The sequence below is a fragment of the Juglans regia genome, chromosome 4, assembly GCF_001411555.2.
Source record: "Juglans regia cultivar Chandler chromosome 4, Walnut 2.0, whole genome shotgun sequence".
Taxonomy (NCBI): Eukaryota; Viridiplantae; Streptophyta; class Magnoliopsida; order Fagales; family Juglandaceae; genus Juglans; species Juglans regia.
Window position 1 is genome coordinate 10,369,493 of NC_049904.1, and position 17,997 is coordinate 10,387,489.

The 17,997-nt window shown below is 37.4% G+C and overlaps 2 protein-coding genes across 2 annotated transcripts in view; one reads left to right on the forward strand and one right to left on the reverse strand.

Annotated features, from left to right (window-relative positions):
* The window catches only part of LOC108992577 (ELMO domain-containing protein B), a 31,052-nt gene extending 17,216 nt beyond the window's left edge, over positions 1-13,836 (forward strand). The window contains exons 6-10 of the mRNA XM_018967164.2: positions 5,325-5,440; positions 5,549-5,603; positions 12,374-12,494; positions 13,207-13,349; positions 13,501-13,836. Of these exons, the coding sequence (XP_018822709.1) occupies positions 5,325-5,440; positions 5,549-5,603; positions 12,374-12,494; positions 13,207-13,349; positions 13,501-13,602 (537 nt within the window). The 3' untranslated portion in view covers positions 13,603-13,836. The remainder of the gene's footprint in view (positions 1-5,324; positions 5,441-5,548; positions 5,604-12,373; positions 12,495-13,206; positions 13,350-13,500) is intronic.
* Positions 13,629-17,726, reverse strand: LOC108992576 (protein DETOXIFICATION 24-like). Its single transcript, XM_035689449.1, has 8 exons — positions 17,493-17,726; positions 15,952-16,493; positions 15,325-15,411; positions 15,190-15,246; positions 14,874-15,112; positions 14,690-14,808; positions 14,281-14,367; positions 13,629-14,155 (listed from the first exon to the last, which is right to left on the reverse strand). The coding sequence occupies exons 1-8, from the start codon at positions 17,724-17,726 to the stop codon at positions 14,081-14,083; spliced, it is 1,440 nt and encodes a 479-aa protein (XP_035545342.1). The 3' UTR covers positions 13,629-14,080.
* Between the last annotated feature and the right edge of the window lie 271 nt (positions 17,727-17,997).

Consider the following 17,997-nt stretch of genomic DNA (forward strand, 5'->3'; position numbering starts at 1 on the left):
AGAGATCCACCTAACTAGCAAAAGCAAAAGTACTGGAAACTCATGAAAGGTAGAAATAGAAGAATCTACACTATTGTAGACCACTATCCAATAGTACAGAGTATTAAGGAGGAGGTAGCTGGTGTCATCTTTCACGAAATAAACACATTGATGGCTCTTAAACTGTCCTTTCCAACAGGCTAGGAGATCTACTACCCAGGGCATAATCCACTTAATCTCAAAAAAGGCCAAAAACTGTGTTCCATAAAGCACTAGCAACATCACACAGCAGCAGGTTATCTATTGTTTCCCATTCTTCTTGTACATGCAAGACCAAATAATCACTACAATGGCCCTCTTCCTGCGTTAACCTATATGAATCCTAATGTCGCTGTCCAAACAAAGAAATTCACCCTAAGAGGAGCCTTGTTCCTCCAAATATACTTTCAAGGGATAGATTTGTAATCATGAGTACATAGGATATTGTAGAAAGACTTCATAGTGTACACTCCTTTCCTAGATGGGCTCCAAACCATTTTATCATCACCATTGCTTCGCACCTGACTCAAATACAATTGATTAGAAAACGATGAGGAGATCCACCTCCTAATCATTAGTCTCTCTGCCAAAATTTACATGCCAATTGGGAGAATTATATGATAAAACGTGCGTTTTGGATTTACTTTGTGAAGGTATCCTTCGAGGATTGATGTCCACACCACACTTCAGGTCAGAACAGGATCATGGACCCATCACCCACCAGAAATCTAGTAAGGTGAAAAAACTCCCCCAACACCTTCTAATATCTTTCCAAAGATCGACCCTGAGAAACCTATTTATTTCAAGAGAACACCAACTGCTGTGTGGGCTACCACCCTTCGTGCCCACGAGCACCCTTCAAGAGCCCAGTTAAAAAAAAAAAGAAAGGTTTCTCACTCCTAACCCACCTTTTGCCATCGGTGAACACACATTCCCCACTTCACATGTAATACCCCCTCCCTCTAGGGCTAGGCATGCTACTATTAAAAGGTTTTCAAATGAGCCATTTATAAAAAGCTCCATAAAAACAAAAGAGAGTCATAGCTAGAACTTAATTTTTTCAAGTCTTGTACTAATTCACAAAATACTTAATAATATTCATGTAAACATAAATTAAAATTCTTGTAAATAGTTAAGGATTCCATCTCTTCTGCTTGAGCCATGTCTTGTCTTGCAACTTCATTTTTGCCATGATGGGTAACACGCGAACACAAATTAGTCGAATATTCAGTAAGCAAATACATCATATAGTAAACAGTGTAATAAGATAGATTTTCAATTATAAAAGAGCATTTAGTTGAAACCTCATGTATACACATAGTTCCCTTAAATCTGTCGATGGCTAACGCACTATTATCCTTGTGTGTGTAAGGGCTAGAAATCCTTGTCAAGGATGGGCATCATAAGATGCATCCCTAGTGAGTCATTCTCAGCATTACAATCTGCCTCTTACCCCCGGTACCGTGAAACCTCAGTCATGGCCAATTCTGAAATATGTACGATCATTCTCTTTCTTTTCCTTATCTTATCATTTCCTTTTTCCCTTCCTTTCTTATCTTTCATTCATTTAGCAGATGATAATTTTATACATATGTCATGGCAAATGATAATTTTATACATATATCATGGCAAGTAGAAACACACTTACATTCTCATTTTGCATTCATCATGCCATGGTAAAAGGGCGCATATAACATGGGCTACCAATGAACAAGCTTATACATCATATAATCATCCTTGAAGCATGTACATAGTGTATAACCTGCAAAAAGAATCTTTTTTTTACATAAATAACAAGAGGGGTATGACCATAATTACTTACCTCTTAGCCTTATGCAAACAATCCATAATTACATCAATAAGCATCTATATACTCACATGTCCCAACTAGGTGTTTTCTCTTGTATACATCCAATGTACTTGGCTACGCCTATTGACATTAATAAATTTTACTTATAAAAAAATGTAATCACATGTTCATCATCATCTCAATTTCCATCTAAACTTTCATCTTTTAAACTAATGGGCAGATTGAGTGTCACATGTTTGAGGGTATCTCTAGTGCTGTTTGTCCTTGACAAAAGGTGTCTAATATTCCTTGAAACTCAATCTTTCATTGTGGACGTGCTTGCTGGAATTTCCAGCAAGAACAGGGGTTCTTTTCTTGGAAACCCCTTGGTTTCAATGATAAAACTTGAGTTTCATCCTTTGTTGTAAATCAGTTCTTTGGACAATGTAACGCCCCAAGGGAGGTCCAAGCTACATCTAGGCCTATACTCCAAGAACTAGTCAATGGTATAATTGGAACTGTAGCACCCCTTCCCGTAGGCTAGGGATGTCACGCTTTTGTAACTGAAGCCAGGTAAGAGACTCGCATAATTCATAAAACATCTCATTATTTCATAAAAGTGTTCTTATATAAACTAAGTCTTAAAAATAAAACATAATCTGAGTTTCAATGCCGAAGAATAATAAAATAAAAGGCTAACTTAAATCTGAAGCAAACTAATTAAATTGGTCACATAGACTGTATTAATACCATGGTCCTCTATCTAAGCCTGGCTTGCCAATTCGTCCTACTATAATTTAAAGAACTAGTTTACGATACTAAGAAGTGTTTGGTCATGCTACTTACCTCATAGCATTAATCCAATAATTTAATTGTGTAGCTCATCACCTATATAGAATACGGCATCATCACTTAGTCTCTAATAAAGCGTGTACTATTCTACATACTTAACATATACTAAGTTTCAAAAAACAAATTATTTTGTGATTAGAAATAATTATTTAATTTTGATAACAATTGAGTTCATAGCTATAATACTTGATATATTAAGGGCTTGTTTCCTTGGAATAAAATCTCTTATTACCTATAAAAAAAATATATATATTAAGGGCTTGTTTGGAAAAAGTTTTCATTCCAAAATTCTCATCTCATTCTATCTCCTTCCCAAACATCACTCAAATACAAATACTTTCAAACTAATTATTACAACTTTTTCAAACTAATTATTACAACTTTTCCAAACTTTCAAATAAAAATAAAAAACAATTCAAAATTTTCAAATCCTCAAACAAAAATAATATTAAAAAATTATATTCTAACAATATTTTAATTTTATAATATTTTTTATTCAACTCTTTCTCTCATTTTCCAAAATCCCATAAAACATTAAGGTCTCGTTTGCTTACATAGTTCAGATGAGATGAGATGAGATGTTTTGTTGAAAGTTGAATAAAATATTGTTATAATATAAATTTTTTTATACTATTTTTGTTTTGGGATTTGAAAAAATTGAATTGTATATTATATTTTGTGTGGGAGTTTGGAAAAATTGTAATGATTATATGAGATGAAATGGTTTGGTATTGTATAACCAAACCAGCCCTAACTCAAACTATCTCACTACTATTCACAAACTATTTTACTACTATTCACAAAATTCTTATCTTATCTCACTCCTCAAGCTTGTCCTTACATTTCTAAAAGTACCCGAATCATATGTACATTTTAAATTTATAAACCATAGATAGAATTTCATACTCAAAACATTCATTTAATAAAAATTAGACTCAATAGATTAATGAAATTACACATAGTTCACGGAACAACACTATAATACTATGTTATCAGTTACTGGTAGGGGTATAAACGTAATTTCCTAAGGAATTTCTTTTGGCTTCACGTGTGGTTTCAAGCCCCATGTATAGGAGGTTAGCATCTAAGTTTATTTTAAGTAGGGAACATAATCTTACATGCAGCCAAATAGAGGAGGAGGTTGTGGCGGTGGAGCTTCGTGCTTTCTGGAGAGGAGGGGTAATGGTGATTCGTCTGCTGCTGGTGACTGTCCAAGGTGGCAGAAAAATGAGAATGAATTAGAGTCAGAGTGTTTTGTAGTAATAGAGAGAAAATGATGGAATACAGAGAGAAAGGAATGGACATCAATGGCTTACTAAGGTGGGGTGAGGATGACCAAAAAGGGTTGGCCCGCGGTTTCTATAATCGTACGATGGTTTTTGGCACAATGGGGGGTTACGGTTGTCTTTTGGATGGAACAGCTAGGCGTCTTGGGTTCGAACACACGGGCTTCCTCATAGTTTCGGTGGTTTTTGGCAGTGGGTAGTTGGCGGTTTCGTTGGTGAAGTGTTCAGCTCTTTCTGTGGTGCTTGCAATGGTTTTTGATGTGATGATGGTGCCTGGCAATGGCTCCTTCGTGATTTCTATCTTTTGGCGTGGTATCTTGGTCATGAGATTTATGTTTTTTTGAGGAATATAAGAGAGAGAGAGAGAGAGATGAAGGCAACAACGTTGTGGCTTACCTGGTGGTTGTTGTGGTGGTTTCCGAAGTGTTGTGGCAGCCCAAAACGTGAGGCAAGGTGAACTGGGTCTTACGGTGGTGCCAAGACTTGCATGACAATGGGCAATTTGTTTGATCCTCTATTTTGAAATGGTTGGCAGAGTTCTCTTTTTCACAAACTGAGACTTGTGGGTGTGAGTGACAGTCAGTCGGTAGGGAAAATATAACGTGGGTCAGAGCTGGTTTGATAAGATAATAACTGTGGAACTACTATTGGTAAGTAGGAAGAAAAGTGCAAAAAGTCTTAACTACGATGAAGTTACAAGGAGAAAACTAAGGGGAAGTAGGCGTGGTGTGAACTGAGGGATCTGAGTGTACATTTTTTATTTCATTTTAATGTGCGTAAAGGTTGTGTGAGTGAAATATGTATTTGGACTAAGATAAGGTGATGAGGGAAGTTTATTTTGGTAGGAGTGTTCAGGTTGTGTGATCTTTGAAGATGAGAGATGAGTATCTATTATTTAGGGATAAGGGGCCCCCCCTTGTTGTAGACCTTGCAAACTGCCGAAGAAACCCATGTGAGTACCATTAACCAAGATTGGGCATCGCACTTGGCCAGAAAAATAGGGGCTGATCATCCCACTTGTCCAGAAAATTATTGCAATAGAGAACCATTAATTTTGATGGTTTCTGCATGATTATGCCTCTACTAATGGACTGTTATCTATTTCATGCGTTTTTTGGAGCGAAGATAAATTGGATTACCTAAGTTATATTATATTGTATTCTTAACAATTCTAAACGTAATGTTTGACTTTGTGTTATTTTTTTAGAGACATCTTTGCACACTTTCAGAGTTTTTAATCTACTATAATTTTTTATACATATTGAAAATGGCGTTTGAATACTATTAAAAGTTGTACACTTGATAGAGAAAAGATGTTTCTTTCAATATGATTGTCATTTTTATATATCTAAATTAGAAACTGAATATTTGGGTTTCAGGATGCACTGAAATTGTTGTGGAGGCTGGCTTTTCCTAATAGGGAGCTCCCATCTCTTAAATCAGAGCTTTGGAAGGAAATGGGTTGGCAAGGTCCTGACCCTTCAACAGATTTTAGGTACATAGCAGAGATATAACAGGGCCGAATTTTAGAACCGAGCTTGTTCTGATTTCTTTTGTGAATCTTATATATACCTTACACTGAAGTTTTCCTCTCTATTTTCAGGGGTGGAGGTTTTATATCACTGGAGAACCTGATCTTTTTTGCCCAGAAGTACCCGGTTTGTTTATTATCTCTCTATCTAAGCACTACTTCCGGTCTTCCATTAATCTGAATGTCATTGTAATTGGCTATAATGCTGCTGCAGTTACCTTCTGTCAAATCAATATACTTTCATGGTTTTATTTCATCCTTTTGGTTGATTAAGTTTGTACTATATCCTATCCTGTTTAGTTCCATTGCTTTTATGAGTTTTATCTCATTCATGCTCGTCTTTGCAAGGGTTTCTCCATAAGACGATTTGCTGCATCAATAAGTATTTGTATGTGCCACATAGGCAAGGACACTTCAAAGAGAGACATACGAAATATGACATGTCTAATATAACATAGCATTTATTTCATCCTTTTGGATGATTTACTCCTTCTGTCTAATATCTTAATGTGGTATTTTGTCACATGGAAAATACGACGCGTGGATGAATCGAAAGTTGAAACCAGTCATACTTATTACACTTCATCCAAATTGTTATAATTTATCATAAAGTTAAAAAATAAGCTTTAAAATTCCGAAATTATATTACTTATTAAAAAAAAAATCCGAAATTATTGAACATTTGAAAAAATTAAAAACCAATTGATTCTAAAAATTTAAATAAAAATGAAAAAAATACACTTTTGAAATGCGGTGGGGTGAGCAATGACCCCTGCCCATAAGAACAAGGTTTTAAGAAAGGAAACCTTGAGCTCATCCATTGTCCACTCATGATCCTCAAAACTTCTATCATCTCTCGGCCTCCAAATGCATCAACACATACATATAGGGGCCATCTTCCAGATTGCTGCCACTTGAGGATTGCCATGGAGGCCTCTTCAGCTTGCTAGAAAATCCACTAGCCTTCGAGGCATGACCCATGATATTCCCATTCCCACAAAAAACCATCCCACATGGTCTGGGCCACCTCACAATGTAGAAGTAGGAGATCTACGGATTCCCCATTCTCTTTACACATGTAACATCAATCCAACACCATTACCCGATGTTTCCTCAAATTGTCTATGGTAAGAATCTTGCCTAAGGAGGTTGTCTATACAAAAAAAGCTCTTTTAGCAGAGCTTTTGTCTTCCATATATTCCTTAATAGATAATATTCATGCCTTGACTAATTAGAACTTGGTAGAACAATCTGACTGTGAATCTACCTTTCTTGGAGGGGCTCCAGCTATTCTTGTATGTGGTTCCCTTGGTCACTTTTGCAGAATACAAAAGAGCAAAGAACTCTATGATAACCTCTAACTCCCAATCTTGTGCGACTTTGATGAAATCTATGTTCCACTGAGGGGAAGTCATTAGAAAAGGCCAAGAGATCAGCTACTAAAAGATCCTTTGCCCCCCCATAGAAGCTCAATTATGGCTGGGAGTATGTCTTTGAGGCTTTGATCACTACACCATTTGTCATGCTAAAATTTGACACGAGAACCATCTCCCACTTCAATACGTGCATGTCTTAGGAAAGTCTCCCATTCTCTTCTAATGTATTTCCACAAACCCCCCCACCCCCCTATGTGGTTTACGAACTTCATTCGAACACCATCCTCCCCAAGCTTCCCCAAACTTTGAACCTATAATTGTCTTCCATAGGGCCCCCTTCTTGTTGGTACTACCACATCCATTTCCCCAAAAGGGCTTGGTTGAACTTCATGAAGTTGTGGATCCCCAATCCAGCCCCAGATATTGGTGTGCAAATAGTTTGCCAATTCACCAGATGGAATTTGAACTTGTCCCCCATCCCACTCCACAAGAAATTTGTTGAAGCTTCTCAATATGGTTGGCAACCTTTGTAGGGAATGGAAACAAGGACATGAAATATGTAGGTAGGTTAGAGAGGGTACTCTTGATTAGAGTGATCCTATCCCTTTTAGACAAGTATAACCTCTTCTAAGTAGCCAATGCTCCACCTTTTCAATGACAACATTCCAAATCCCCTCTGACTTGGAGGAAGCATCCAATGGTAAGCCATATTTTATGGGGGAACTCAAGGAAGCACTGCTTCTGTTGGAACAAATCTCTTTTCAGATTAAAATAAGCCTCTTTTTGACTGAAATGCATCGTTCAAAGGCTGCAAGTTCATTTCTTTGCGTGGATTTTCTGAGACCCGCTAATACTTTTGTCGACAATTACCTGGGAATTTGAATTGTTTATTTTCCCTTCTTTTTTTCTTAACAGTTCCTTCATTTTTCACTTTTTAGTTTTTTGTCTATTTGTTTTGGTTCATATTCAGCTAGAACTATAGATGTTAAAGAGAAGTTTTTTCTTTTGGCAGAAACAACTCGTTATCTATTTGAAGAATTAGGATTTAACGCAGAGTAAGGGAATGGGGGGTCTGGGAGTTATTTTCTCTTCAGTGGATTTCATGCGAGAGGATGGGAGACGGGGGGAGAGGGGGCTGTGGGGTGTGGGGTTTCACGTAGGGTCGGCGGCGGCATTTTCGATCAAGTGAGGAGGGTCACGATGTCCATCTTGGAGAGGAATGGGTGGAGAGGGGGGTGAGTTTCATGCGAGAGGATGGGAGATGGGGGAGAGTGGGGAGGGGGCTGTGGGGTTTCACTTAGGGTGCAGGCACATGAGAATTAAAATGGGGAGTCTATTTCTCAACAGCCCATTGGAGGGCTACTATTTGAGGTTTATTAGACCGACCATTCTGAAGTTATTCTCTAAAAAAAATATGCAATGTAGTCTAACAATGCATTAACCATAACAAGAAAATGAAATGCACTACACATGCATGGAGAAGTTTGAAATAAGTCCAACTTAGAACTAGAAAGTGCAATGCACATGAACATGACCTAATGTATGCAAATATCTAATGATTAAATGGAGACTTGGATATAATATAGTCATGCATGAAAACATGTGAAAGTTAAAAAAATAAAGGGTTTAAGAGAGATTGGTATGTGGAATAGAATAAAAATGCCATTTTTGCATAGGAACTAGCTGTAATCTACGGGATTTTAAATAGCTTCAGCATGTAAGTTGTGAGTGACATAAATATCCTTTTAAATGCCATCTTAGTGCCATTAAAATGATGTACCCATTATATTCTTCTGAATAATCTAAATGTTTTTGACACTTCATGGGTAGGGTGGAAAAGTTTCTTATAGTTGTTGGTAACGGCAATATAGAAAATCCCTATAAATCACTACACTAGTATGCCCATCATAATCATAGATCTGAATGGATTTCAAGAGGGAGAGACTTGGAAATGGGGGCGTGATGATGGAGTAGCAACCTGCGCTTTGGCGGATTTGGTTCAGGGTAAGCGATGGACAGACGTGCCAAAGAACCCTCAACCCATGAGTGAGAGAGGGAGATTGAGGGAGGGAAGGAGAGAGACGGCAAGCTCGCCTGGATGTGGTAGAGTCGCGAGTGACAGCAACGGTGTAAAGCAATGGCGCTTCTGTGAGATTTTGAGCTCACCTGGATATGATGGCCAAGCGGCGATATGTCCTGTCACAACAAACACCGTGGGAGAGGGAGAGGGAGAGAGATCTTGAGCTCACCTCGACGTGGCGAAGCCACAACTGCCAGAGCAATAGTGCTAGGGCTGTACAGGAACCGTGAAAATCGACCGGCACTGACTCAGACCGGCCGTTGGAGCACGAAATTGATTGAAACTGGCAGAGAATTGGTCGGCCGAAAGCAGGAATTAAGCAAAACCCGACATCGGCCAATTCGGTCACGGTTCGACCTAGGGAAAAACCGCTAAGCTGGTCGACGTCAGCTATATTTCTTTTTTCTTCAAATATATGTATATGAAACGACGTTGTTTCACTTAAATGAGTGAAACGACATCGTTTTGGGGACGCAGGTTGTAAAAAAAAATATAAATGCAACAATGCTGTTTGGCTCGGCGCCGTTTTGAATTAGGGTAAAAGACGCCTACGAGCCCTTCTTCCTCATACATCCTTTAAAATTTTTTTTTTTTTCCCTCTCTTAGATTCTCCCCAGCGGTAGCCACCCCCCCAACCTCCCTCTCCAATGCAGTGATGCCATCTCCCTCTCTGATGCGGCAATGCCATCTCCTCTCCGATGCGGTGATCCCATCTCCCTCTCCCTCTCGGGCTCTCAGAGCCTCTATCTCAGCCTCTTAGGTCTCTCATCTCCCTTTCGTCTCTCTCTCTCTCTCATGGGATAGTTGATGACATCAACTTGATGTTTATTGTTTGGATCTATATAGTGTATAGTTGATGTTTGTTGTTGAATACTTGAATCTATATTGTTGAGTGTTGAGACATTTGTTGATTGTACCGATGTTCACGCAGATGAACCAACGGCAACTAGCCGAAACTACATCGGCCAGTTTTAGCACTCTCCATTGACTGGTTACGGTCGGTTGCTCCACCCCTTTTTCTCTCATCGGTCAACGGTGTTTTCCAAAAACCCCGCCGAAGGGGTCGGTTTTCACCCCTAAGCGCTCCTGTCAACCACAAACACCTTGAGATTAGAGAGTAAGAGAGAGAGGGTGGGAGGGAGAGAGAGACGACGAGCTTAGATGGCTAGCAGCAGAGCGGCAGTGGCTGTCGTGAGAGAGTGTGTGTGTGTGTGAGACAGAGAGAGACAGAGAGAGAATTGTCTGGGTCAGACCTCACAGGCTCGTTTTGGATTTTTATTTTTATTTTTGGTCTGATTCTAGCTGATGTGGCATCATTGACTAGGCATGCTACTTCAGCAAGTTGTAAACATGTTGCATACCGGTTGTTCCGTCATTTTCCTATGCCTATTGTTTTCCTCAATGAAAAAATCTTGATTACTTGTAAACAAAATTGTTAGTCTGAGGAAAAATAGCTCTTTTGCCGATCAAGAATCCCTAAGGCACACTTATGTTAGGGCAATTGCGGAAGTGCTATAGGTTCTTGAATCCCTAAGGCACACTTATGTTAGGGCAATTGCGGAAGTGCTTTAGGTTCTTTCACCTTTTACATATGGCAAAATTTTCAAGTTGTGAATTCACGATAAAGACATCTAAGAATTTAGCTATTGCATAGTTGTGCATTTTATAGTCGATCTAACAAAAAAAAAAAAAAAAAATTGATGTTTTGTTTGTTCCATATTTACATAACTTTAAATCTTGTTGAAGTTGGAACTGTGAGTAGTGTCAGAATCCTGCCTACTGTCTTTGGACCAAATGACATCTCCCGTAAAATAACAGGTGGAAAGTGAGGGGATGCGTTTAATCCTATATGAGTTCATGAGTTGTATTTTCCTATTAAAAGAAAACCATTTTGGAAATATGACAAACTCAATGAAGTTCTTGCATTTCACATGATCACCACTGAAAGGAAAGTTGCATAGATTTTCATCACAGTGAAGGCCATCCTCAGAAGAGGAGCACCCTCTCAAAGCACAGGCCCAGGAGAAAATTCATCTGTGACTACAAGAATATCTTTTATTTGGCGACTCAATCTTATCAGTGTCTCTGTTTTTCTGGTGCTTACATATCAATAAAAAATGTTTATCTGGTGACTAAAACCGAAGAGCCGAAAGCATATTTCAGAATGTGTAAGAGATAGATTGTTCCAGAAGGGAATGATCTTTACCTTTGAGATAGTGCTTAGATTTTTCTGGCGAGCTTAGGCAAGGCATTTAGATTTTATAGAAACACCATCCGAAGTAGGAAATTGCCGCTTCTATTTTTGATAATGGCAGATCAGAGTATGCTGAATAGAAGAATCAAACCTCCCCAGTCCATGTACCATGTAGCTGAAAATAGATTGTAATGCTTCAAAATCTTTGATGATAATTATGCCTATTTAGCATTAAACGGTAAAGAAGTGAAGCCACTGGCTCGTCATGGCCCCGTACTGCGCGTGTGGTGTTGGGGGGGGGAAGAAAGCAATGATGAGTCAGTTTATGATTTAGGAAGACTTTTTTTATTTATATAGATGATTTAGGAAGATAATTCAATGGCAATTCTCCTCTCAATTGTAGTGTCGTTTACTTTTGTCTAGCATTAGATACTTAAGGGAGCGATGCCATGGTTTCTCATAGAGATTAAAGCAATTGGGAAGTTTATCATTCAGAAAAACTATTTACCCCTTTTCTTTCTCTGAAGGAATTTAATCCCATGATGATGCTTTTTTAGGACCTAGAAGCAGTCAGATCTTCCTAATTTGGAGTGCACTTTTAGTTTTCATGACCCTAGCAGTAACTCTATTTCATTTGCATTATTTCACATGTGGCATTTGCTGTCCTTCCTGTTCTATTGAGGTAGGTCTCAATGCTACTTCGTATGGATTGGCTGAGAGACAGATTGGAACTTGTGCCTTGTGATGTGGTATAGTGGTTGGTGTAAGGTGTATCTACCATTTTCTTCTCTTGGGCTAAATTGGCATTACTTGAGGGATTCAAGCCAGTGAAAATAGAGAAAAAACTGTTAGGTTGAGTTTTGCTGAAAGGTAAGTGTGCTAATATTAAGGAAGTATTTCTTTTAGTATTCTATCCTTATTTACTATTGTTTCAGAATTGTTTTGATCTTCTCTCTATTCCAGATTTTTTGAGCATTTGCAAAGTTGAGACCAAGAATGGGAATTCACTTTCTTTCGGAGTTTGGAAACTCTCTGTTCATTCAGTTTTGCTTTTAACTGGAATTTTACTATCATTGCTTGTGTGTCTCCATTAGAATGTTTTCCTCTATCCATTGCAGTATTTCCGGAGCATAGTGGACAGTGTTGATAAATTCATATGTACATTAAAATACCGGATATGCTTATTGAATAAAACACGTGGAGAGGGGGGTTAACTGAAAATGTTTCATGATATTATCTTATTGCAGGAATCATTTCAGAGATTATTGCACAAACAAGATGGAACTAGAGCTGAGTGGGAATATCCTTTTGCTGTTGCTGGGATCAATATTTCTTTCTTGTTGGCTCAAATGTTGGATCTTCAATCAGGTAATTTGGATTTCTGAAAGGAAGAATACTCGGTGTCAGTTGCAATCCTCTCATCAATAACCAGATGCTGAAAACTATTCCCACTCCAATGAATGATTAACGATAAAGCTCTACATCAGAAGACTCTCTGGTGGAGAGTGTCATTTGTCTTTTTGTTGCATCTAATGCCAGACTTCCCATCTTATAATTGACTGTTTGTTTCAGACTAAAATGTTTATTTTTTTTTCTAAAAAAAAGAATATTTTCCACATTTTCTGGTTTTTAGTTTAGTTTAAAAATGTTTGTCAAGGGAAAGCGAATTTTAGGCTAATGCAGAAATGACACAGAATTCCCAGGTTCTGAAGCTTTCTTCCCTCTGCCCGCCCCATCATCCACACCCACCCTTCCGAACTACTCATTCCCCCCCCCCTCGCCGCAGCCCCCCCTCCAAATCATAATGACGGTTTTCTTTCTGGGTGTTGCAGGATGTGGTGATTTCCTTGTGTGTATGTTCATGGAAAGTTTCTGCTACCAACTAGAATTTGAAAACCTTTTCAATGTCTTTTCTAAGATCTCAATCAAATAATTGAAAATCATTAATTTTCGCCAAAAGTTAGTTTCTTTTGAAAAATGTTTTACCTAACTCACACATATTCACCTTTTCTTGGTCATTGTAAATTCTGAGGTTTTATTTACAGAGAATGTCGTTTTTCTATATAATTTTATTTTGCAGGAAAACCGACTTCATTGGCAGGAATTCGCTTTCTAGAATTGCTTGGGGAGGATGAAATGGCATTTGATAACCTCTATTGTGTAGCGTTTCAAATGTTGGATGCTCAATGGCTTGCAAAGCGTGCTTCCTATATGGATTTTAATGTAAATAATTTTAACAAAGTCATATCCTGTCCATGATTTAACCCAAGCTTTGTATTGAAACGATGTTTGTTCGGTATTTGCCTAACGAAGTCTGCCATTGGCTGTTTATTATTTTGATTCTTACTATTTTTTCGGTTTTGTATATTTTCAGGATGTTCTTAAGTCAACAAGAACCCAGTTAGAGCGCGAGCTTGCACTTGAAGATGTATTCGGCGTGAGAGATTTACCAGCATACAACCTCTTGAGAAGATAATCTACACACTTACTTATATTAGTCTGTCAACTCTTCCCTTTTTTTTTTTTTTTTCCTGTTCTCTGCAGATATTGTAACATAAGAGTTGTGTCCATATCTCTGAAACTACACCAAAAATTGTGCTCTTTGAAATGCCATTCTAGTGTTTGGCCAATCTTATATTACAATGTTAAATAGCACCCACCTATAAAAGTCTCTGATCTATGTTTGATTCTTTAGTTTCATTGAACTTAATCTTTAGTTGCATAACTTTCTTGTAAGGTTATTGTACGACATCCGATAATTAATACTCATGTTAGAAAGAACAAAGGCAATATACAAAATTTAAAAGGTACATTTGGAAAGAGAAGTTTTTCTTCCAAAAGGTTCTTTATTGCCTAGAACCTCAAATTTGGTTCGTTCAATCTTATTTAGTTATTGACCAAGCTGGTGGTTGCCATCAAGCACAACATTGAGGAATTCTTCCATCGCGTCTTTCCTAGGCAGAACCTCCCCTGGATTCGTCGGAAGGATTCAAGAGCCACCTATTCAGTCGTTCAGATGCTTTCTTAACCTGTATGTAAAGGGATTAATTAGGACAAGCATTGAATTGAATCATCATTTCATTGATATTTGTATAATTAGAAACCAACACCTCCCGATTTTGAACCAAGCAAAACTCAAAATCATTTGATTTACCTGTTCATTCCAATCTGTCTTGAAAGTAATGTAGCCGAGCACGAGTGACTGTGCTACAACGCCAATGATCATTCCGATCCATATTCCCTGGAAATTTTTTTTAAGGAAAATTAAGAACTAGGGCATATCTTCCTCCATGGATATATTGAAAATGGCACTGAATATTGCCATAGTCCTATGAAGGGTATACTGAACTAGGATTTCCTTGCATGTTGTGCATTCAATGTCTACACACAAAAGCATCTATATTCTCATGAAACAGTTATGGTTTATGCTGAGGTAAAATATGAGATAAAAAGGCATTGAAGGAAACAAGCTTAATTTTCATTAAAAAAAAATGAAAAGTGCTTATGTAAATTTTTGCTTGATAAATGAATCTAATATTCAAGTTTTAAAGAAAAAAGCTCACTTTTATTCCTAGATGGACCAAATATCCAAGAAAGACTCCTGCTGGCACCCCGATGAGAAAGTAACAACCTATGTTAACATATGCAACTACACTTTGCTGACCAGCACCAACAGCTATGCCTGCAAAACAGAAGTTATTGAGTGTGACCTTTCACCACCATCAGACTACAAAATCAGATACATGCCTGAGAGCACTGGCTGTATACTGTTGACTAAGACAGAGATACTGAGCAGGATAGATAAATCTGAAACAGATTCTGCAATGTCTTCGTCACTTGTGAACATATAAGCGATTTTATGACCGAAGACTAAACATAGAATCCATGTGAATACTCCAAGACATATAGAAGTACTAGTGATGACTTTAATGGAAAATCTTGCAGCTTTAGCATCTCCTCTCCCTAATTCATTTGAAACCCGAACGCTATGCAAAGAAGATCATGAGATAAGTTTATATACACCAATCATCGAACAAGGAATATGGGTAATAAAAATAAATACCTAGCAGCAGTTAGGAAGCCAAGGAAGACCATAAATTCCCAAGCAATGATATTGAGGCTGGCAAGGTCAGATCAACTTAGGAGATTTTAGACCAAAATCCATTAAGAAAAATAAATAAGAATGATGTAGTCTTACCAGATTGAAAAGGCAGATATTGCAACCGTAGAGTTCTTCATGTATCCAGCGAGTAAGACTAAAACAGCATTGTACCACAGCTCTAAGCTATTGGGATTGTCAAAGGGTCAGTGATCAGAAGAGTAGTAGTGTGATGGAATTATAGAAGAGTAATGGGCTCCCTCTTAGAATTAGACTTTCCCCTGGCTAAGTAATGCCATTGGCATGCACAATTAACTCAGGATTTCCTTACTGTCACTAGCACAATGATTTCAATAATTTCATTACTTACAACATATGGTGCAATTTTACAACTGATCAAACCACATGAGGACCTCCATCAACATGCCTACATCAAAACCAGCTTGTCTACAACTCATTTTTTGCTTGTTCTTTCCACAACAATCTTGAATCAGAAAGCTTATGTTGACTGGTGGAGGTAGGGGTATAATTGGTCAGGTCAGCTTAATCACCCAATTAGGTCTTCATGATCACATACGTTCATCATTCTTTTATCTTTATAATCTAAATGAACTTAATATGTCTACACACACACACACACGAATAAATCTAGCTGCTTTTAGTAACCAGATTATATCAACAATAAAGGCTAGCTAGAAACTAATTTGGTGAAGGAAATGGACTTACCAAAGCATCACGCCTGAGGATATTGAGAGCTTCACTACAGGTAATAAATCACGGAAGGCAGCTGATGTGAAACCTCTCCATGTGTTGGAACACCAACCTCCAAAGACATACACGAACAATCCAATCAACACTAAGGCATAAGATATAATCATGGCACCCATTGCACCAGGAATTCCAAAGTGTAGTTTGCTCACAAAAATCCATGACAAGAGAACATGAAGAGCAAATGTGAGAGCAGATAGCCACCCGACAACTGTGTTTTTGAGCTGTGTCTGCAAATACTTTTGGATACTAAAGGTGAAGGGAAAATAGCAGAGAACTGGAATGAACCACAAAGAAATGTATCCAGCAACTTCTGCTACATCTTCATTCTCTCCAAGTAGCTTGAAAATTGGTGTTGAGAAGATGAAAATAGGGATCAATATTGTTGCAGCAGTAATATTAATGATCCATGACCTTTGCAAATAGATTCCCATCATGTGGTATTGCCTTGCTCCAAACGCTTGCCCACACAGAGTCTCAGTTGCACTTGACATTCCCACCTGCCCCATCAAAATTATATTGAAGATAATTAGAAGTATTAGAGCTTGACATTCCCTGATCAGCTGCATGTTTTACTTTTAGGAATCTTTGGCCAAACTTCTTTTATATTTACTTTGTTTAAGTTGAAGTTTGTTCCATGTTCTTGTTGTCTTGAAAAATAACTCTTTTGGCTCATAAGTCCTTGTTAAAACTCCCATCTACCTACTCCACACCTTCTTTGTTAGAAAGCCAGTCATTGCACAATAGGTTATTTCTATATACTAAAAAAAAGCACAAGTAATGAATCTTATTTTAGATAAGCACATGGAGTGTTTGAGAGAGAGAGAGAGAGAGATATATATATATATAATTAATTAATTAATTAATTAAAAAAATAAAAGTAAAAAACAAATTCCTTACCTTTACAAAAACTCACCACATAAAACTTAATACTTTGCACTGTCATCAACTCAATTGACTGCTAATATGGATAAAATAATAAACAACGTGGCACAGTCTTGATAGCTGAATCACAATAAATCGAGGATGCAAATTATCGGATTTTAGTAATTTGATTGCACAATGCGTCAGTTTTAATTAGTAGTTTGTGATGCAAAGTGCAAAACCAACCCTGGCTCTGATAATTGGAAGGTATAAAAAGTATTTTGAAAATTCATCCCCCTGATGATTTTGAAAATTCAAACTTCGCACATTATATATTGATCTAAGACAACATTATATGTACATGCAGAGTACTTATGCTCTAAATATGTGTGTATATATTAACATGTTATTTCTGTGTCATATGTCATTCTAATTGTTGATACATGACAATTGTTCTATTAATATATTTAAAAAGCTTGAATGGAGGAGTACTTAATTTCAACAGACTCCAAATCCAAAGATTTAATTGTTAAATTTTGAAAACTTGCAAAGTTTTTGTGCAAATATATGAAAATCTAGTGATTGATGCAGTTTTAACAAAAAAAAAAGGAAGAGAGAGAGAGAGAGATTGTTACCAATATCCCATTTGCAAATCTCACAGTAATGATTTGTATGAGTGCATAAGCTGCAAGCTCAACTTCACCAAGATGTCCGATAAATGCCTGTGTCACCACAAACATTCCAAATTGAGTTACCCTAGCTAGCATGGAAGGAAATGCTATCTTCCATATTCTTCTCGTTTCCACCCAAATTCTCCATGCCAGATTGCTATTATCTTTAGGTTCCGATCCAAGTAGTCTCTCATCCATCTTCTAATTGTTATAATCCTGTAAAAATGAAATAGTACATAACCGAAATTATATGAATCTCTTAAAAGATATCAAGTGAAATATTTTCAAGCAATAAAATACTTTATAAAGCACAACTTGGATTTTGCAACCAACTGCTTGGGTTGCAATTTAGGACCAACTTTCCTATTCATCATCTCCACATATTACATTTTTTTATTTATTTTTAATTCTTCCTAAACTAATTGATTTTTTTCTATTCATCGTTCATACACTACACATTTAGAAAGAG